This window comes from Poecilia latipinna, unplaced genomic scaffold (genome assembly GCF_001443285.1).
Source record: "Poecilia latipinna isolate Pla-1442-1.1 unplaced genomic scaffold, P_latipinna-1.0 Scaffold30, whole genome shotgun sequence".
NCBI lineage: Eukaryota > Metazoa > Chordata > Actinopteri > Cyprinodontiformes > Poeciliidae > Poecilia > Poecilia latipinna.
In genome coordinates, this window is record NW_015112646.1 from 560,538 (window position 1) to 583,472 (window position 22,935).

General features: G+C 37.1%; 3 protein-coding genes across 3 annotated transcripts; 1 reads left to right on the forward strand and 2 right to left on the reverse strand.

Moving 5' to 3' along the window:
- Positions 1-76: 76 nt before the first annotated feature.
- Positions 77-7,909, reverse strand: LOC106952313 (probable palmitoyltransferase ZDHHC20). The gene is made up of 13 exons (XM_015040354.1): positions 7,777-7,909; positions 6,547-6,579; positions 6,322-6,416; positions 5,725-5,845; positions 4,477-4,546; positions 3,595-3,627; positions 3,310-3,430; positions 2,951-3,083; positions 2,712-2,838; positions 2,338-2,424; positions 2,172-2,251; positions 1,304-1,350; positions 77-1,221 (listed from the first exon to the last, which is right to left on the reverse strand). Exons 1-12 carry the CDS (start codon positions 7,892-7,894, stop codon positions 1,307-1,309), a joined length of 1,062 nt encoding a protein of 353 aa, XP_014895840.1. The 5' UTR covers positions 7,895-7,909; the 3' UTR covers positions 77-1,221; positions 1,304-1,306.
- Positions 7,910-10,586: 2,677 nt separating this feature from the next.
- On the reverse strand, positions 10,587-14,216 carry LOC106952336 (choline-phosphate cytidylyltransferase B-like). Its single transcript, XM_015040388.1, has 8 exons — positions 13,826-14,216; positions 12,991-13,090; positions 12,592-12,708; positions 11,953-12,104; positions 11,748-11,826; positions 11,519-11,661; positions 11,251-11,439; positions 10,587-10,918 (listed from the first exon to the last, which is right to left on the reverse strand). Exons 1-8 carry the CDS (start codon positions 13,925-13,927, stop codon positions 10,718-10,720), a joined length of 1,083 nt encoding a protein of 360 aa, XP_014895874.1. The 5' UTR covers positions 13,928-14,216; the 3' UTR covers positions 10,587-10,717.
- Positions 14,217-15,863: 1,647 nt separating this feature from the next.
- On the forward strand, positions 15,864-22,934 carry lipia (lipase, member Ia). The gene is made up of 11 exons (XM_015040375.1): positions 15,864-15,971; positions 16,430-16,509; positions 19,156-19,535; positions 19,636-19,744; positions 20,108-20,209; positions 20,328-20,417; positions 20,509-20,676; positions 20,796-20,885; positions 22,175-22,283; positions 22,388-22,561; positions 22,674-22,934. Exons 2-11 carry the CDS (start codon positions 16,452-16,454, stop codon positions 22,744-22,746), a joined length of 1,353 nt encoding a protein of 450 aa, XP_014895861.1. The 5' UTR covers positions 15,864-15,971; positions 16,430-16,451; the 3' UTR covers positions 22,747-22,934.
- The last annotated feature ends 1 nt before the right edge of the window (position 22,935 follows it).

Consider the following 22,935-nt stretch of genomic DNA (forward strand, 5'->3'; position numbering starts at 1 on the left):
CAATAACCTCAGCTGCGTCGCTGTGATAAAGATCTGAAGACGTCAGACTCTCACTATGAAGAATGACACCTTAAATGTGCTTTAATAAGATTTATTGTTACAAGTCCAAATACTGTCGCATCAACAGTTGGTGCAATAAAAAAGCGGTTATTTACAAATTTAAATACATTAGCAGCTGAAGCAAACAAATTGTGCTTTAAATATTCAGTCAGTGAAGTTAGACATAAACATCAGACGGCAATCTACAAATCAATTATTAGTCAAAGCCCATAAGGAGCTGTGCATCATTACCACTAAAAGGAATGTACTCGTGAAAAAAGGACCGGCAGGACAGAGTGGAATATAATTGTTTACACGCTCGAGGTATAAAAATCTTTCCTCATCTGTCCATAGTGGTTTTGGATCGAGGACACCTCGAACCAAACGCTCCCGACCTTTCACCAAATTTAATTGTGCCTTAGTATTTTCCCTTGCTTTTTGCTTTCAAATAAATAAACGTTGCACTATAAAAACATGAAAACAAACAGTGGAATGAAAAGTTGCAGTCACATCAATCACTTTGCAGCACAACGAGGTCATGCTGCTGAAATCATTCAAATGTTCCCGGGTTTGGCTTTTGCATTTTCAACCAACATCATGAGTGCTTCTTCACCACTTAGGAAGAAGAAAACGTATGAAATGTGTAAACAAGACAGGGTTTTAAATATTTCCAAACATGTTGTAAACTAAAGTTTGAGACCATCCGACAGGTTACTGCAGGCCCTGATAATTGAACCGTGTTTGGAGTGAAACATTTATAACGCGTGACAGACACAGATGACGTTAGAGTCTCTTATCATTCAAAACTTGTAAATCAAATCATACTTTAGTGGCTCTACAAAAAGATCCTGATTGAAGCCTTAGCGTTGAAACGTTTAGTTAATACTGAGAGAAGATGAATCTCTTGATGAAATGTGTGCTGGTTACTATGTGCAGGTAGTGAAAACGTACACTAGCTCTCAGAGATTTGTTTAAGATTAAACCATTAATAAAAAATAAAGTCTTTTAGCCGATACAAAGACATCTCTGACAAGCTTCAGACTGTTGCAGTCTACAAAGTTGCTGTAGAGAGTTCGTTGTCATGACAACAGTATTGTTTTTGGTGCCACGGATGGTCCTGGAGGTATTGATGTTCCTCGTTTAAGGCAATGCCCCTGATATAATTACAGAGGAGTGTGTGACCTGCAGGGGAGTGTGGCAGAATATAGGTTAACAAAGCAGGAGAACAAAACACCTTGAAAGGCTAAAAAGTATCAACAGGTACCCGTTAAGGCTCACTGTCCATTGTCACGGCAACCATCTGACCTCCATCTGAAACAAAGGCATTAAAAGCAGATATGTTCAGCTTTTTTGACCCATTTTTGTTCTGCATGTGGACTTGTTTTTTACAATTATAAATTCTCTCATGATGATTAATCATTTCACCATTAAAAATTTACATTTAGCATTTAATCTAAATTACAAAACAAAAACAGTGGCTTTATTTAATGGCTTTTAATTGTCCAAAAACTAAATGGATGTTTGTTACAAACAAACATCCATTTAGTATTTAAAAAAATACAACAACAAAAAAAGAGTAATAATAACCGTCCATTAATCCTGTTTGTCGACACCCATAGCAGCACAGGTTATTTAATTTATTTAAATTGAGTTGTGTGGTCGTACTACAATAATGTGGTCAGCTAAGTTGATCAAAACAAACTAGAAAAACCTGAAACTAAAGTAAAAAGTGAAAGATAGAGAAGTATGAAGCCTAATTTTTTACTCATCAGATAAAAATTAAATCGAAACAGCAGTTTTCCTCCCTGTTCTTAGATGTGGCCATTTATAAATCAGACATGTTTTGTCCAGCAGTGATGCAGAAAAACTAGGCCTTACATTTGTTAAAACTAGAGTCCTGTTAAAAGCACATTAAAATTCAAACTTCTCCTCATGTATAAACATCAAGCTCCATCCTACATTAGAGATTTGATTGTTCAACATGTAACAAATGTAGCAGAATTACAAATTATTTGTTTTGCAAATATGAAAGCAGGTGCAAAAAAGTGGCAAAGTGGAAGATTGACCTGAAGTTGAATAAAAAAAACAAACAAAACAAATGTAATCAAGAAAACCAAAAAAGAGACACATACCAGTTTTCTCTTTGCTTTTGCCCTCTGTGTGAGGCTCATCATCAGCAACCATAGAAAGGTTGGTCTCTCCAGCAACAGGACTGTGATTAAATTCACAACAGAGATTAGAACAATTGTCCAAAGGAAAAAGATCAAAATCTGAATATCAGGGGAAAAAAATACAAACATTTTTCCGTTCTGTTGGAGGACACTGTTTGCTTGTTCAGGATCTATGTGCACCAGCCTGGTGACAAAGGAATGGCCGTCTCCCTGACTGAGGAACATAAAAAAAGAGAAAATGTATTAAAAAAAGTTTATTTCTGATCACAAATAAGAAAGGTACCTCTAAGAAAACATTAAAACAATGTAAATGAAGCATACAATCTGAAAAAATGTTTTAAATCAACAAATGTTGACCTACACCTGAATTTTCTACGTTTAATACCAAACTGTGACAAATGTGCTTATAGTGGACAGGAAATAAGATAAGCCGTGGAAGAACTTAATTTAAGCCCAAACGTTTCATTTTTTCTTCATTGTGTAATACTGTAATAGGCTGACCTTGAGAAAACTGGAAAAATCCAGTACTTTGCCTCTTCTCCAAACACATCAGCTATATTTCTTTTAATGCCAAGAGAGAAGCCATTTTTGTCTGGACCATTTGCAAAAACAGGAGCTCTGAAAGCCTCTGGAAAAAAAACAACAAAAAAAACAAACATTTTTCTTATTCAGTCAGTGATGAATATTTAAGGAAGGATCAAGAAGATGAATGAAAGCAAAGCACTGGTTTATATTTTTACCTATAGTGGTTCTGTTCTTCCCCACAAGCCACATGTGATAGCTATAAAGTGACACTATGCTAATGAAGAAAAGGGCTGCCACAAAAAACAGGAACAAGATGTGGAACTTGGCGTGTGTGTCAGGGAGCTGTTTCTGAAAGAGGAGAGGACAAAAAGAAAACAGTGCGAGAAACTTCACTTGTGCAACTTTTTCATGTTTAAAATTTCTCTAGTAATGTTTTTGAATTCCTAATATCACATCTTTAATAGAAACATTACTACACGATCCATCCACAAAAGAACAGCCCATCAGTTTGATAAACAACTAGAGCAGAAGTGAATTGCTAAATGGGTATTTTAGAGGAAGCTTCTCTACTCACTGTCCAGAATTTGACGAAGTACTGCACAACAGTTGCACAAATAACAGCACAGTAGAGCGTTGCATAGGCCAAGAACAGAATGAAGAACTTGTAATTTGAGAACCCAACACAGTTATTCACCCTGAAAAAAACAAAATCAGTGACAAGTTGGAGAAAACCAGCAGCTTAGAATGGATTTATATTTTTATATGTTTATTTTTCCACATTTAATAACATGTTTGAAAAAAAAAATGTAAAAAAAAAAAAAAAAAAAAATGAAATGCATCTGTTGAATCAAAGCCTCACCAGGGGCAGTGATGGTCCATTTTCAGCACACACCTTGACAAATGGAAATATAGAAAAACAGAACCATATGAGCATTGAAAAAAGAAAAAAACAATCCAACTTAAATATTTCTTCTACTCATTAAATACAATAAGGATATATAAAAAGAATAATCAAAGAGGAGCAAAAATAAAATATCACAGAAGCTTTCAAGTACACAATCAGCTGTTGAAACATATTTATCGCCTCAACCTAACAATATATATATTTTTTTTTTCCAACAGGTTAATTTACATTAAGGCTCTTTTTTTTTTTTTTTTTACATTATTTGATGTCAGATACTCAGAACCAAATCGTTGGAAAGTGTTTGCCTTATGAAGAACTATAACAGAAACATTTGACAAAATTAAGTTTTGCAACTTTAACAGTGTGTGAGAATGACAATGTTTTGTTGTTTACAGATACAAAAAAGAAACAATACATCAATTAGCAACGTGTGTTGATTCACAAATTTGAATTTGTAAATTCAATTCTTTTGAAGTTACAAAAATATGAGTTTCTTCCAGATGAGTTCATTATAATTAAGTTCAAAGAGTAATTTTCCTAATTATGTTGGAGAATCTCAAACTCCAACATAAATATCGATACACAGTCCCGTTGAAGGTGAAGGCCGTAGCATTAGATTTAAATAACCTGGGTTCATACAAGGACTTGTCAGGTCTGGAAAGATGTTGAGCTTTGAAATGTAAAAATCGGTAGGAACCCTGAATGACAACATATTCACATCAGTTCTTCTCAAAATTAAAAAAAACAAAAAAAAAAACATTAAAGATGAGCTAACTTGAAACACACTTTTTTCGGATGAATTAAAAACAAACTTGTACATTTAAAGGAAAGACTCACTTTTCACATGATGAGCAGTGGTGGCAGCGGTCAGGTTTGATAACTTGACAGAAGTTACAGTACCTGATGGCTATTCGGAGACAAACACAAGCAGGATAATGTCAGCCTGATGAAATAGTGGATGTTAGTAAGCTGATAAAATATTATGCAATTGAAATTCTTGTATCGTTTAAGTCTAACAATTGCTAAGTGCTTTTTTTCTTAGTTTCTTTTCTTTTTCAGTGCTGTAAAACTCAGCAGGAGGAATGACATGTGACTAAACTACTCAGGCGCACGTCCACAGAGAAAACAAGGTGCACTGGAGTCCAATTAACCCTCCGACGTTTCTGTAAACAAAGGAAACTCGTGTGATATTCAAAAAAAGAGGAACATCTTGCAGTCTGCATGAGCTGCACGCATACCCTAAACAGGAAGACAAAATGTGGCAATGGGTGCTTGCCGTTTCATCTGTTTTACTATGTATTGTGTGCACAATTCTTAGCCAAGTGATTATTTTGACTATCATTATTTTTAGGCATATTTTCTGACTCAACGCTGGATAAACGTGGCGACTTAATGGATTTAAGCATAGCGGCTGATGTGTATCTGTGTAATAAGAGAGGATGACCTAAGGAGGTCTATACCCTACAAATACTTGTGGATAGTTACGAGGCAGCTGTTTTCTCCCTTTAGAGAAATAGAAAAAGAGAGATTTAACTGACTTAAAAAAAAATACATAAAAAATAACCAAAAGTCTCTCAATTCTTCAGATTGTTCTCAGATCATGTCTCAATATCTTCGCAATAAAACCCTTCTATACTGATCGAGAAGCTGCCTGACTCCATGAATGGAAGGGGGGCTGTATCGGTGACTGAATTTATTTTATTTTAAGAGTCAGAAATATTTATTGAAAAGTTTTGAGTTATTTACAATCACTCAACCAGGTAAAAATAAAGTAAGATAGGAAAATGTATGTCTTTCACTTAGTTGCATAGTAATTTTTCAAAAATAATGGAAGCCAAGTAATACTGCACAGTCTCTTCTAAAGAATGCCAAAACCCCACTTTTACTTTCTGAAACATTCATGTTTGTGGTTTGTTGAGATTTTGAATTCACCAAAATATTCAAAAAATAATCCGAAAAAATAAGTCTGATCTAACAATTAAGCCCATAGTTTATGTCGGGGGAACTGCTTCCTTCCTCTATTAACAGCACTGATAGCCAGCAAACACCGAAACACAATCAGCTGTGAAGAAAGGAGAGTCTCACCTCCCCCGGCAGTGCATGTGTACACGGGTAGATTCTTGGCCACTTTCTTCAGGATCTCTTGCTGCACTTCAGCTCGCTGCTCCTTCTCGTACAGTTCCTTCTCCGCTCGGGGCAGCGCAAACTAACATCCAGACAAAGCAGGAGTCGGGAGAGTGAGCGACGACACGTTGCGATTTGCAAAATTATTCAAACCATGTGGAGCTTTCCAAATCTAGTTAAATAGGAATCTCAAAAGTGAGATGTGTGTTTGTATTCAGATACACCGGGTCAATATTGTTTAGATAACCTTTTTTTTTTATGTAATTAACAGAGAATCAAGCTTTAAGTGTGCATAGAGTGCATGAAGAGTTTATTTCTGTATTTTCCATAAGCTCTGACCAGTTTCCTCGTCACTTTCCAAACATCTCAGCTGGTTTTATACTGACACTAGATCACACGAAGATGGTCGACTGTCGTTTGCTGTTTTGGTGACTTCTGAAGGCAATTGGCCACAAAATAGTTTATTTAGATGTACCAGAGTGAAGCTGCTGATTACAAAAACACACCACACTTTCAGGTTTTCATCTGCAAATACATAGAGAATGAACGTTTGCTTACTGCTGTTGAAGGGCTGGCTGGTTTGGACCAGATCGTTTTCCAGTAGGACCATATGAACATGGCAAGGACAATGTGAAAGATGACCAAATAGCTGACTGTTGAGGGAAATAAAATGATTTATTCTTGGTTATCTTTGACATAATGCCACCAATAAAACATGTGGCATTAATAAACAAACTGACTGAACATGTCTGTGTGTGTGTGTGTGTGTGTGGGTGCACTTACTTCGTTCTGCATTATTTGTTTTGGGGATTGTATCTATACAAGACAGGACAAAATATAATGTCAGAGAGTGTGAATGGATGCTATTGGAAAAGCATGAATTCATTTTGCACACAGACACAGCCTCCTCTCTCGCGCCATGCGGCTGCAGCCTGGCACGGGCAGCAGTGGCCCACCCATCACAGGCCGCTTTGTCTAAAGACCACGGATGCCCCGATCTGACCACAGCTGGTAGATCTACGCTTATAAATGCATAACTTATAGATTGTTTCTTTTTTTCTTTTTTTTTCTTTTTGTATGGTATAGGAGTTCCTAAAAACATAAATAAATAAAAATGTGCTGAAATAAGGCTGGGAAAATTAATAAGAACTAGAAAAACAAATTTCAGTATTAGGCCCGCTGTAAAACTTGTTTTATTTATGGGATGGCAGATAATTTTCTAAATCTTAGAAGGGACATTAAAATGACTTTAACAGTAACAAATGAAAAAAAAAAACATCATATGGGGAAAATATTATGAATTGTAGATTAAAATCACTTAAAAAATAATTTAGAAAAAAAATCTGCAAATGTTAAAAAGCAAGAAAGCAAATAACATGTAATTTTTTATTATCTGCCATGGTGTAAACTCAAATATCGCCTGGCTTTGTGTTTTAGAATTTTAGTCAGGGGGGAAAAAAGCTATAAAAGACAAAAACAATAAAATATAAAATCTTTAAAATGTTTAACTGAACTAATATCTATCCAACCATATGAAAATAAACTTCAATAATTAAATGGGACTAAAAATCTTATATATAAAAGTTAGTCCTTTGAAAAATGTTATAAAGTGAAAAAAGGACAGCTAAATATAAAGACAATTTCAAAATAAGAAAGAATAAGGAAAAACAATGACTAAAAGTGATCGACTTAATAATTAATGTTGCACGGTAATTTGAAACTATTTTTAAGTTCCTTATCAATAGGTCAAAATGTCCCCGTTATACCAAAGTTAGTTACATTTCCGCTAGAGTTACACGCATATTTTCGAGTTGATCATTAGTTTCACAGAGTAAAATCTCGCTGACCTTTTATTGCTGTTCCTTCTAACCCTGTCTGACAGACGTACACGCAGTCTGATTGTAAATCTCAATTCAACACGTTCATCAAAGTTGAAAACCCTGAAACAGTCAAACATTCGCACATATCCGACCCGAAGGCGGCTAAACACTCAACAACATGTAGCTTACTTACACACACAGAGTTCCACGACATAGGCATAATAGGACCAGGCGACAACCAGGTTAATAAACAGAACAGGTACCCAATTTAAAGCCCGTTTACAGCACCTCAGCGCATGAGAAGGGGCCATCTTTAATCCGTGTACCTGACGGTGACGTCATAGTTGAGAATTTATATGCTCTGGTCAGAGACGCAACAAGAGCAAGATGACTCACTTCAGAACAAATCGATGGCTTACTCAAAGAGAGTATAAGCTCAAGATGGTTCACTCCTTCACAGATTCCGCGATATGACAGATGGAAAGCGTTTGTGTTTTTTTATTTTTTTCATATGCGTTTCAATCTCAAAATCAATGAACGAACAACGCAAGAAATCATATTACGTGGATTTTCTGTATTATTTGTGTTTTTTGTAAGCTTCTTAGAGTTTCACTACCTCTTCCCCCCTCCCCACCCAAAAAAACAGTAACTGTTGAACCATTTAAAGAGAAATAATGTAATTACTAAGATGTTCTGTATATTGTTTTTTTAAATTAAATATCACTTGTTCCTATTTAATACCAAGCAACCAAAGAAGTTCAATACTGAAGCTTCATGTGTATTGGGACAGTAATGCAGTCCTGAGTTCGACTCCCAGCCTGGGTACCTTTGCTGCATGTCTTTGTCTGATGTTTACTTGCAAATAAAGACTAATAGACCCTGGAAAAACATATGTTTAGTATTTTCCATAGCACACACACACACACACACACACACATTCAACTGCAAATGATTTACAAGACTTGGAGCTCAACCAGAACCTAAATTTGTTTGGATGTAATGATCATGTGGATACACCATTCACTCAATTCATAAATAAAAAAGTGTCCTGATATCTAAAAAATGAACAGCTTTGGTTTGTTATTGTAACAAATTATGAGGCATGTATAAAAGTGTTATTTTTTTTATGTATGTTTTCTATGTAGCAAAATGTAATTAAGAAATTGTATGCATAAATGAACCAGCATGCAGGCTGCATCAGTATTAAAATATACTCGAAATTAATGGTAATAAAAAAAATGTTTTGCTAAAACTTTCAGTGTCATTGTTATTATTCAGTTTCACTGGTAAATAATACGTAATGCAGAGCCTAATCATGCATGATTAGGCTCACTAAACCACTGGTTTCCATGGAAACCAGTGGTTCCCAACCCTTGTCCTCCTCAGGGGTCATCCTCCAGCTAGTTTTAGATGTCTCCCACTCCAACACAACTGATTCAGATGATTGCATTGCCTGTTATAGTTTGCCATTGCTGCAGGAGCTTGTTAATAACTCATTCATTTAAGCCATGTGTGCAGCTTCTAGGAAACACCTAAGAAAAATGATAGTGGGCCTTCAGGACTCCTGATAAACATTATCTGTTAATGCTGATTTCACTTCGGAATCTGAGAAGTTTTTACATCAATTAATATTCATATCTGTTGGTATTACAGCTTTTAAAACATGTACTTTCTTTGGAATGCAATGCTAGCTTTAATATTTAGCCACCCCTAAACACCTAAAACTTAGTCATTATTGTAGTATATGGAACTTCCAAAAGAGGTTTATTCCAGTTTTTAACCTATTTTTTGTTATGTGAGACAAAAACTGTGGCTAAGGTGAAAGGAAAAAGTTGCATTCTATCTTATGGCCAGCAGGTGGTTGCAGTAAAACGTTCAGAGGAGCAGTTTTATGTCTTTTCCAGGCACATAGTGCCAGCACAATCAAGTAACTATGTCAACTTCAGTTATTAAAGAATTTTATATATGCCAAATGTGACACCTTGAATTTGGGCCTTTGTCGCTTTAAAAACTTCTGCTCCTTCTGAAACTTCTCCTTCAGAAAGTCATCACAACAGCGCCCTCTATTAACCCTTTAGCAACGTTTTTGCCAGCTTTTCACAGAGAAGCAGCTGCTTTAATGAGTTCAGAAGGTTCTATCAGGTGTTTCCTAATTGCTGCTGGCAAGTCTGAAGGATCAGGATGGAGGAGTCTTTGGGAGGGGTGCTCTGTGAGGCGGACGATTGGAAGCATGCATGAAAGAATCAAGGCAGCACTCCAGGTATGATTGTGATGAAGGAATAACAACATGATGTAAGGCTAAAAAAAAAGTCAATTCACATAATACTGCCAGTTTAAGCTGGACCCATTGAGTTGCAAGTTTAATAATAATAAAGAAAAGATGAAGAATAGGCTACATTTATTTTTAATACTGCATATTGTCAAAATGTCAATTCTATTAAAAAAAGTTGCAAGACCTTTCCAAGGAAGAGGATATCATGTATTTTCCAGACACATATGAAAATATATCAATATAGCAAACACAACTTCAAAGAAATTTGACTTTCTGCGTTGAAATTGGCCTATCTGTTTAAGAAGCTCACTCTTTCTGATGCTCTGCCTTCAGCACGGCATCACAACAATGTTCCTTTAAGCTATTTTCAACAGTTCTTAGAAGCCTTGGACTGAGAAATAGTTCATATGATAAGGCCAGCAGCTGGAGGTCTGGTGGAGCTGTGTGGGGAAGGCATGAAGGAGGGGTGCTCTGTGAGCTCCAAGGAAGAGGTTTGTGGAAATGGCTTTGTATGAGCAAGAGTTTAAGCACCCCCGAATGGCTGCCACAGTAGAGATTTCTCAAATATGCATGGAATAATTAAATTCAGGTATGTTTATGATGAGGGAGTAACATTATAACATGATATAAAACTCAAAAAAAGTCAATTTTACATAATATCCCTCCTTTAAGTCGCTAGTAAACATCAAAGATGAATGACAAAAGGCAAACAAATCCAAGTAGGCAAAAAATGGCATTTTTGTTTGGTTTTTATTATGTACAATATAATATCTCACTTCCAGTTTAGCACACTTATAATAAATTAAGGGACTCAATCTGTACACATTCCACGTTTGAGACACAGTATGTCCCAGAATAATAACTAATATCCAGAGGCCGCTTTGATAGAAGAGCGGTTCCTCTTTTTGGGGGAAGATGGGGAGGAAGGAGGTGAGGCAGAGGACGGGAGTGAGTCAGGTGAAACTGAACGTCTTCTGGTTGGACTGCTGTGGGGCGATCCGCGGGGCGAGGAGTAGGGAGACAGGGCCTGGAGCATGCGGCCGCTGCGCTCCTGGATGGCATGCTAAAACAGGAAAAAAACAGAATTAATTTTTTTCCTCTTTCAGATGTTAATCTGTATTTCAGAGGACATTAATGTATATCTTTAGACCCCAGCAGAGCTTGATTGTGTGAATTGAGCTATTATCCCTTGTGATTAAAATATTTCTTTTTAATCAACTTAACACGGCTGCTTGATTTTAAAACCCCGTACTTTCCTTAGAGTCTGAATTTCAAATGAAACCAAGTTTAGCTCAGAAGTCAGAAATGTGGCTAAATCTTTTGCAGCACTGTTGTTACCAGATATTTTCTCCCCAGACATTTTGTGACTTTTGATCTAAAACACAGAAAACTTACCCATGTACTATCAGGTCCAAAAAGCTCCAGGAAGTTGCCAATGAATTCCCGTGACTTCTCCTCCCATTTGTGGATCAGATCCTGGCTCTTCTCCTCCACCCTGTTCACAAAGTGCTTTGACTTTTCCTCCACCGTTCGCACAGTCTCTTTCATCTTATCCACCTGATTCTGAAGACGATACTTATTCTCCTGCCAGGAAAGAAAAGCTTGTGTTCATTTTTTTTGCCATATGATCTAATGTGAAAGATTTTATATATTATTTTTTTACCTTAATAAACCCCACGTTGAGTTCACGGGCTGTGTATCCTCTCTGCAGGTTGCGGCGGACGTAGATGTCATAGTCCCGGACAATTCGGGTGATCACATCAGAGGTGGAGATACCCTCTGTCCTCTGAGTGGCCACAAACATTCCTGATATGAATAAGAAAATTCTGTATTTTAGTTCAGTGACAAAAGTAACTGCACAACTTGCAACGATTGCATTGATTTCTTTCTACCTGCTTCCTTGATGTCCTTATAAACGTCCTCTGACCCAGCAGATGTGTAAGGAATGTCATCATGGGCCACAAAGTCAATCTATCAGTGTGAGAAGGGAGTGTTTGGACTTCTTAAGTTCATATATCTTTATGATATGACTTGGTGTATTTCTGTGCGACTGTCTGATACTATAATAATATTCCCTGCCACAGCACAAACTTTGACCTTGTGTTTCTTGAGGAACTCTGGGGTAAGTGTCCAAGGAGCATCTCGCACCACCTCGTCAACGTAACGACAGTGCCTGAGAGCTTCGTAGCGCTCGTCCTCTGTCATTACAGTGTAGCCTTTCAACTTGTGGGTGAGTTCATCACTGCACACTAGTCACAAAAAGAAATGCATTTAGTGTTTTAAATTAAAACTGCAAAAGATATAAACTGGTGTTAAAATAAATTAATAATTGGAAATTTGACTAAGCTTCATTTCTTTAGATTGGGATTTATGGTGAAAACAAATAACATCAAATACTTTGATGTATTTTACTGGGATTTTGAAGTGAGAGGTCAACATAAGAAGGAGCCTAATTATGAAATAGACATGTTCATGTTTAGAAAACTCCATGAAGTGTTTAACAACATCCAAACTTCTGAACATAGCATGGAAAACTGTTGTTCAGAATAGGGAGTGGCTGAAACCTACAATTAGGTGCCCAATATTCCTTCCATTTCACAATTATGCATTACGTCGTGTAAGTCTATCACATCAAATCCCAATAAAATACCCTTACGTCTTAGATTGTAAATGCACGAATATAAAAACCTTCAAGAGGTACATTTTATATCCTCCAAATAAAATCATAGTCTTCACCTCCAACTATCAGGTAAGTATTTGGGAAAACATTTTTGGCTTGCATCAGGGCCCGAGCGTGTCCCGAATGGAAGAGATCAAAGATGCCATCAGCATACACTCTCACCGGCCGTTGAGCTGCAAAAAAGCAACATGGAGGCATGAACCTTCACATTGTGAGCAGAAACTGAGATAAAACTTTCAGACTCTCCTTTCTTTCTCTTACACTCGTATATCATGATAAATTATTGCAGCACAGATAGAATCCACTGATACTGGCGTCCATATCTAGATTTGTAAATCAATAAAATTACAGCATTAAACGGTTTGTTGCTTTCCCTTACGTCTTGCTTCCACTATCAAGTGCTACTTGAATTTTGGTTTCAAGACATCAGTTTTCAACAAAAATACAAATCTAACCTGGGGTTCCCTTCCGTGCTTGAGCAATAGTCAGCTTTTCATGTGGGATCTCTGTCTCATAACCAGTTTGTCTTGCAAACGGTGCTGGTTCCCGCAGAGCCTGACGACACAGAGATGATATGAAATATGATATAAATGCTCATTGTTTTAGATAGTAGTTATCTTGCTGCACGTCATACCAAACATGCATTTCCCAAGTTTCAAGCATGCCTATCTGGAATAAGAAGGAGGAGTAAAAGGAGCAGTCACTAAGAAAGAACAGAGTGAAGGGGCAAAAAAGGGATAGAAAATGTTCTGCAAACTGGCAGGTTAGGACTTGCCTCTACTGCTGACGTTAAAAAAAAACCCCTCAAATTTAAATCCAGATAAACTTTTATAGTATCTCCAGGACAGTCCTCAATCTCTCTCCCGAAGCAACAAATTTCTACTCCCTGTTTCTGTCTGCTATGAACTTTGTGTTGTGAGCAGGTACACACATACACACCTTTATCAGTTGTGATGTAAGATACACTTTGAACCTCTGCTCCGGTTCAAATGTACTGGGTGTAGAGTCAGTATAAACATGTTTCCACACGTGCTAGATAAATCCTCAAATTTTATATTATAGAACACAAAAATACATGCATGCAAGGACTTTTCTGACAACAATAAAACGTGACAAAATAAAATAACTTCACCAGTTTATTGTGGCTACGACATTTTATTCAAAGTAAAATTTCAAAGACGCACAGGCTCAGATATATATATGTATCTTATACTGAAAGCTATTCACATGAACACTGGTCATTTTTAGTTGTTAGGCATAAAAAAAGTTTGATTTCATGACTAAATCTACCTTGCGTGGGCCTCCTCCTCCTCCTCCTCTTCCTCTGCGGTTCTGTGGAGTCTCCCTGTGCTGGTTGTTGTTGCTGCTTCGGCCTCGTCTCCTTCTAGCCATTGCTGATCTTCTGCTGTGAATTCACCTGCTGCTCCTCTCTGCCGGTCTGACTAGTCAGCATGGGAGATTTCTGAGCCTGTGCGTCTTTTTAAGTTTACATCCCATCGGTCTGTCTGACCCCGATGACGAGAGAACCGGGTGAGCAAAGTTCATGCCACTCTGCTGAAGGTATTCGGAAATGTAGAGTGTGTTTGCGATCAATACAGATATGTCTTCCTCTGACAGAAAGTTTGTTTTTTTTTTCTGTGTGTGTAGTGTCACTTTGTACAAGCTGTTTAAGACATTTTAATATCTGGGTAATGCAATCCATGTAAAAGTCAAAGTCTTAGAATCTTTTCCACATTTAAGGGCCAGCACAAAAATGCATAATTGTGAAATAGAATTAATACTATAATCAATAGTAGCATGTTTTACTTAGTGAATTGAGTTACTGTTATAAATTAACCTTTGTAATTTATTGAATATGACAGTATTTGCCTTCCAAAGTCCCCTTCTTTATTATAGTCTCAGTTTAATGCAAATGTTCTTTGACACACCAGGAAGGTTGGAAATTAAGGTGCAGAGAAGTTTAAAGTAATAAATCAATGTTCAGTCTGACTAACCGCTAGCAACCACTAGCCACGTTGGTTTAGTTACAAGGTTGGGTCCGATATAGACCTGGAGCTTGAGGATGTTACAGAGGGTATGAGCTGTGATTGTGTTTGTTTGGACAGAGATTGCCTCCGGATTCTAATGAAGCTACTTTTCCTTTTTAGGGATCAAAGTTCTGAGTCCTTCAATAAACACTGTTTACACTCTGGATTTCCCCTTCCTAAAACGTTCATGCAGCAGTTCATCAACCGGCTGCACTCACTCGTTTTTGGACTTCCTCCTTCTGCAGGTTTATGATTCTGGAATTTGGGTGAAACCTTTTGTCCGTATCGTAGAACTTTCTAGTCTAGATATTAGTGGGTTCTATCTTTTCTTTTTGAACATCTGGTTGTGTCGGTGCTCTGCTAAATTGGCCCCAGTTTCATTGAACATCTACATTTATCCATGGTCTCCATGAGTGCTCTCAGTGTATTGTTGATATAATAAAGTCCCAAGCCGTCTTACATCCATGTTTGGTGTAGAGTCATATCAATTCAGCTGGGGCACGTCTTTGTTTGTATAGTCTTGTGATCTATAGTGACAAGTCATTCAACTGGTAGCTGGTGTTTGGCATGTCTGGTGTTGCTACCACTTCCCTTCCGGGACCTGTTCATAAATCCGTCTTAGAACTCATCCATTTCAAAGAAGTGAGTGAGATGTGTGCTTAGAAACAACCACAGGCTAGGGGATCTCCAAAGGGAGATTTTCAAGAAAAACAGGAATCCTTAAAGAATTTGTCAAGCAGGGAAACTACAAATACTAACACCACGACACATGTTGGAAATAACGTACTTTTTTCAAGTTATTTTGAACGTGGGTGGGTAAAGAAGTGGTACATTACCAAGTGTGCCGTTCATAAGTGATTCATTTTTGCTACCCCACATTAAATCATTCCTTCTGAAGGACAAGGAAAGGATTGGCACACCTTAAAGGCGTCATTCAGTTTTTCAAGCAAGTTTAACCTGTAATTGCCAGTACTGTAGCAAATTGTGAGACAATTCTTACATTAATTAAATACAGTATAATATCGGTATAGTGAAGCTCTGCCTTTTGGAAAGCCCCTATAATTTTCAGTTTCATTTTTGGCTTTGTATAAAATCTGTTTTTTTAAATGCATTTTATGCTGTTTACCATTTTTTCTTTGAGCGGTTTCAAATCATTATAGCTAAAAAAAAACCTACAAAACTACTCACAGAACCAGTTTAAACCAAGACTGACTTCATAGGTATTTTTTTCACCTCTAAGCATAATAACCCTCGGAAAGGGGTGTGGTTATCTCACAAAGACAAGTTGCCAGGCGGGAATATTGCTCTACTGTTCCACCTCTCACTTCCTGGAGTAAATATATGGAGATCAAAACAGAGCAGCGCTCTGAACCTTTGACACAGCTCTCCAGAGAACACCACAGCTAAAGGTAAGGTTTAAAAACAACACTTCCCATCAGGAATGAATCTAGTGAGAGCAGGGAATAGTCACTCAATATGTGGTGTCAGTTGTTGGTGAGAAAACCAGAGTTTTAAAAGCCAGGGAATACAGGCAGGAGAAACTGAAGCTGTCCGTTTCAGCTGTCATTGGCTGTGATGGTCACTGTGGGTGGAGACCGTTAATTAAACTGATTTCTTTGTCCTTAGGTTGCCTAAGCTGCACTCCCACTGTAAATAAGTAATACATTTTATGTTCCTGTCCTTGCTTTAATTACATGAAGGAGTACTTAGATAAGAGAGGCAGCTCTTGCCTTCCCTCTGTATCTGTCTGAGAGGATAAAACAATCACTTAAACAACAGTTGTGGTTTTATGATATATTAAATACCCAGTTATGCTTAAATTGTTTATATCAGATTATTTTTAATATCAGTGTTTCTATCCTTCTAGATTTCACCTGCTGCAGCTCAACATGTTTCTGTGGTCTTGTCTGACACCTTTCCTGCTGATAACAGTTCAACTATGCAAAGGTAGTGTGCAACATGACACAGAAATGATTAACACAAGTCTTAGCATCATACCTTTGACTGTGGATGATATTTAAACACAAAACCACACTCATGCTGATTTTTGACCTTATGTGTATCACAAGTTAAGCAGCCACAGCTGTGGCACTGAGATTTCTTGAGAAAAATGTGCCTTCTTGTTGCAATGGCCTTGATTTGTTATACAGCTCATTTTCCGGGGAATTGCATACAAAAGGAGTCGTACTACTGTTGCGCAAGATAACTGACAAAGTGACTAAAAGTTCCCAACTGTTCTGTCTCAGCAAATAAGAAGAGGCAAGTTCATTTGCAAAGGCCAATGAGAAAACCACAAACATAAACATTTTAATCACTTCAAGTGGAATAGGTATTTTTTTGTAAGATCTTTCCTACGGCTTTAGTTTTATGCACTTTGCTCTGTCAGTGTGTTGAGGCCGATGCTGTTATTTTGTTGTGGTACATGAATTGTTATGCAGGGCTATTTGTCCTTTGGCAGAAGTATTTATGCCTACAGCTACACCTAAAATTAAAATATTCATACCTCTTGGGTTGTTCTCACCTGTTCACATTGCAACTACACATTTGTGTGTTCTACTGTGACGTTTCTTGATAACCGAATACAAAGTAGTAAATACATGTGAAAAAGAAGCAGAGAGATGTATGACTGAGAATTTTTACTATGAAAAATCTGAAAATTGTGACATGCATTTGTATCCTCCATTATATGATTGTCTTGTTTTGCTGCTAAAAGAAGTACCTCTAGTCCAGTCACAAATCTGTAGCATCCAACATTTCTAACCAGCTTCCTGGACTCTGCTAAAAATAAATCTATGATGCTGCCACCCCAATGTGGAGCATCACACGTCAGCCACAAAGTAGCTAAATACTAAGCATCATACATCAGCTACAAAGTAGCTAAATACTAAGCATCATACATCAGCTACAAAGTAGCTAAATACTAAGCATCATACATCAGCTACTAAGGAGTTAAATACTAAGCGTCATCAGCTACTGGATGATTCTCCGAATTTGGTGCCTTTTGTCTCCCACAGGTTTATCTCAAAGATTTTCATATAATGCAAACAATTTTTTTTTTGAGAAAATCAAGAAATGTAAATATCCATGTGTCTTGGTAATATAACATGCAAATATATTTTAAAAATCATGTTTTAAAAAATTTTATGGGTTGTTGAAGTGTAGAAGTCAGCCAAATGAGCATGTCCCCACTGACCAATGTTAATTTTTCAATTAATATAAAACAAATAAAAATAGCCAGTAACTGCAAGTTATTTGTACCATTATAAACATTTTTAGGTCTACTTTAACCTAAATAAAAGAAATATGAAAATAATACATGAATTATATATAAAATAGCACTTTTTAATCCTGTCCCTCAAGTTTTGTTCAACCCCGTAACAGCAAACTAATTCCTCCTTTTTATAAATAATGGTTCAGTCCAATTTCCTCTGCACCCTGGAAGTGACATCACTTAAATCTCTTCATGCTCACACTGTAAAGAGATTCGAGTTTTAGGAAAGTTTCTTACCTATATTTGATTATTTTTTACCCAAATATCGCCATCGTCAAGCTCAACCTTTCAACCCGATTATGCATGTAAATGATATTTATTGTTGTTTGGGAAAAAGTAAAGAATGGTCTTTGAAACATTAATTTCTTGTTTTCATCATATCATATGTTGCTCCATACCCTAGCTGATGTGAACTTATGGCAACTTTTAGTGAAAATCTTCAACCCCGTAACGTTACAAAAATGGCGGTTTTGTTACGGGGTTGAACGTTGGACTATTTGTTAAGCCAGGCAATGGGTTCAACCCCATAACAGTCTGGTCAACTTTTACAATGGGTTCAACCCTGTAAAGCGATGCATTACTGTAAATTTTTTATATAATAACAGCAAATATTAGAGTAATATTTGTTGGACTGTATGCAAAGTTTAAAGAATGATTTAAAAACATAAAAAAGCCTGATGTAATTTTTGTTTTTAAGTGTATTTTCATGATTTATGAGAAGCGCTTTTACATCAAGTTGCCATATTCTACTTATCAGTCTAATTATTATGATACAGAAACAAATCAAATATACTTACAATTAGTTATTTTAATCAAGGGACAGGTGATGTCAAAGGAACTGGAAGAATTCATTTAATTTTGTTATGCAGTTATACTTATAGAGGAATGAAATAGTCCCGTTACGGGGTTGAATTTAAAGCAACCTGAGCAGCAAAGAAATTTGTATTAATGTTTGGGATTTCATGCATTAGGTGGGGAGACATATTTTCTTGGAGGTTCAAAGAGTCCTTCAATAGATGCAGTGTTCAAAAACACAATTTTTTGCGGTAGATTTTTAAGTAACCATAGACCCCAAAAGGCACTGAAATCAGAGAATCACCTTACTAAGTAGCTAAATACTAAGCATCATACATCAGCTACAAAGTAGCTAAATACTAAGCGTCATACATCAGCTAAATACTAAGTAGCTAAATACTAAGCATCATACATCAGCTAAATACTAAGTAGCTAAATACTAAGCGTCATACATGATCAAACATATCAAGATCTCCTGAAATAAAATCTTATCGTCTTTAATTTTTTTCTTTGCTTGTTTTTACTAGGATCCCCAGACCAAAGATGTGGGAAATTCACAGATCTAGACATAACTCATTCCATCATCGGCACAAGCCTCAAAATCAAGCTGCTGCTTTACACCAGGGACGATGTCAATTGTGGTGTCGTCCTATCCCACACCAAGCTGGCAGAGCATCCCGAGTTTAACATGTCCAACCCCACCACCTTCATCATCCATGGCTTTCGGCCCACGGGATCTCCCCCACTGTGGTTGAGCAACTTCACAAAGTGGCTGCTGGACAGGCAAGACATGAATGTTGTGGTAGTGGACTGGAACCATGGAGCTGCTAATATTAATTATTTTAAGGTGGTTGAGAAAACATACGAAGTGGCAGACAACCTCACAGCTTTCATTAACATAATGCAGGTACAAAGTGTCTCTGATCCTCTATAACCAAATCTGCTGTGCCTGGAGAGAACAACATCCTTGACAACGTTGTTGAACTTTTTTAAAAACTCTGTTTCAGGACCACGGCGCTTCTCTAAGCTCGATTCACTTGATTGGAGTCAGTCTTGGAGCCCACATTTCCGGTTTTGTGGGAGCAAAACTGAACAGTTCAATCGGAAGAATAACAGGCAAGTTTTACATGTCAGGACATGATTTTATGTCAGTTTGATTGAGGGTGAGATAAACACGAGCCAAGATGAAGTGAAAACAAAACCTGCAAACAATCTGAAACTTGGTTGCAACAACTGAGTTTTAAAAACTAAGTGAATGAAATAGGTAAAGTCTCTTCTGTAGGTAATCTTTAATGCACGTTTTTCAGAATATCAAGCCTTTAGACTGAAGTCCTGATAGATTCATAGTATGCATGTGTTTCTGAAAAAGAACCTGTACAACAATGGCACAGCCTGTTTTGGTGCAATATGCTGTACATATTCTGTGCATTTACCTCTAAACTATTTTCTGTCTGGTTTGTACTGATGTGATCTTTGCAGCTCTTGATCCTGCCGGACCTACGTTCACTGACAAACCTCCAGAACAGCGACTGGACCCGACAGACGCTCAGTTTGTCGACGCGCTGCACACAGACATCGACTGTCAGCCGGTTTAATTGTTGTTTTAAAACCTTAAGTGATGTGTTTTTTGTTTTTTTTTTCTTTCAAATGTGTCTTTATAGTGATGTTTATATGTGTTATATGTCCTATTGGTTTTCAGTTCTGGGCTTCAGGGCACCATTGGGCCACATTGATTTCTATCCTAACGGAGGAACAGATCAGCCTGGCTGTCCGAAGACTGTGCTATCACGTAAGGTTTGAGGGACTGGCCAACATGTGCTGCTGAACAGTGAGCTGTGATTTTAAAATGACAATATTTCCCTTCATTAACCCTTAAACAGCCAGTGGCTACTTCAAATGTGACCACCAGAGGTCAGTGTTCCTTTTCATGGACACTATAAATGATTCATGCCCCAGTCGAGCATTCCCCTGTTCCTCCCATGAAGATTTTCTGGATGGAAGATGCATGAACTGTGACCGCTTTGGTGAAGCTGGTTGTCCTGTCTTTGGTTGGTGGTTTTATTGATGAACTTACACCTATGTTGTTCTACTGCTGTACTGGTACACAACAGTGTGTGTACACTGTGCTTAACATTTAGACTGATGCATATGTTTGTACTCAAATCAGGCTACGATGTTATACGGTGGAAGGACGTCCTCAATCAATCGAACCAAACAAAGTTCTACTTTAACACAAACTCACACTCTCCATATTGCTGTAAGTAATTTTAGTATTTAGCAGAATAACTAGAATGATGGAAAACAATGCTTTATCATATGAAAAGGGTGCATGTAAGTACATTAGAATGTCACAGAAAAAATGTTGTTTAGCAAAAATGGATAATCATATTTAATAGAGAAAGGTATATTTGTTATGTTTATTTGAGTTTGTTTTTATAACCAGGTTACAGTTAATAAAAAGAAATTATTTTCTCAAATCACCATCTCAGTAGACGGAAGTGTGACATGCTCTAAAATAACTTGGTAAATGGCTGAGCTGGTATTGATTCACTGATTAATCAATACCAGGAGATTATGGCTCCCCAAATCTGAACCAGCTTGGATTTTGTGCTTCTCTGCTCCACACCCAGATTCTGGAATAGTTTTACAAATGAAATGCAAAATTTGCCTTCAACTAAAAAAATGACTGGGTCACTAAGAGTCCAGTCATTTTTTTTTCCCTTAGCCCAGTCCCCCAACAAGTAATTGTTTCTTAATATTTGAGGGTGAAGAAGACACTGTAACAAACCAAATGTCTGATTTTTTTCCAAGCTACATTGTCAAGCCTGTGTACTTAATTCTGTAAGCAATTTCTTTAGCAATGACCCTTGGTGACCTACCTTTACTGTGGAGGGTCACATTAATAGTTTGCAGGGCAACCCTCAATTCAGCAGTGTTTCATATGATTACAAAGACCATGCTATACCACTTTTGTACTCAAATTCTTGTGTCTATTTTACATCAGATATATATTTTCTAAGAAACTACATTTTGATTTTCTTTAAGCCACAACCATCAAACTGGGAATAAATAAGTATTTTAAATACATCACTCTGTAAGGAATGAATAAACATTTGATTTTTCAAATGCATTCTAATTTACAGAGATGCACCCTCTTATAAAAATCTGATTTGAATCCGCAGGATTTTGTTTGCGTCCCCACCTAGTGGCAGCACAAAGACTTTCATCAACAGCAGAAATACATTTTAATGTTCCTGCACATTCCTGCACATTGCTGAACGCAGCAAAACAACAGTCACAAAAGGATGTGTGGGTTTTCTGCAATATATGTAGTTTTTTGCATTTTCCACAACATAAAACAGAAAAACGAATTAAACAAAGTTTTCTAGATTACTGCAGCATTGCATGTTTCCACTCTCCACAGATGTTGTCCACAATAAATAAACCATAACACGAGTACTACAGCAAAATGACAACAAAAAAAGTAGTTTAGTATTTGGTTTAGTATTTGAAATAATTTTGCATGAATACGTTCTGCTCTTTCAGTGACAAACTACAGAGTAGATGTGACGACTTGGAATCAGAAGGAACAGAAGGGATACATGGATATTAAAATCAGTGACGGTACTAATGAATCAGCGGCAATCATTGAACAGTAAGGCCTCTTTTTTCATACTCCCAGTGCTGCCCAAAAATCAAGTCCAAAAATTCTTCCATAACTTCTTATGTCTGTGTGTTTCTTTCTTTCTTTTTAACCAGTAAAGCAATCAAGTTCACGAAGGACAAACAGACCACAATGCTTGCTATGTTTGCTAGAAACATTCAGCCAGTGAAAACAGTCTCTGTCAAATACTACTCCGGAGTCGGGTGTAATTCCAATTCCAAGCTTCGGGTCCTGGGAATCCGTCTCACACCCCTGGATCACAAAATGAAGTACGCAATATTTACAGATTTTAGACCATTTTAACTGTGTCCGTTCAAAAAAATTATGTTTTACTTTTGTCTCCAAATTCATAGTAGCTTTTTTTTTTTTTTTATCTTGCAGGCCTCTTTGTCGTTACGACATTCTTCTTGTTAATAAGAAAGAGTTCACATTCAGGCCTATTCCATGTGCATAGACGCCGTCCTGAAATCGAGCTGAACCCTGAATCAAGAACTTTCACGAGGAAGAGTCCTCTGGCTCCTCAGTTTCTTTAAGGACTGGTTGGGAAATTAATAAGCATCCCAAATGAAAAGGCGCCACTCGGTCACTCAAGTTTTCTAAAAGGAAAAAAATAAACAAACAAATAAAATGTGACATATTCTGT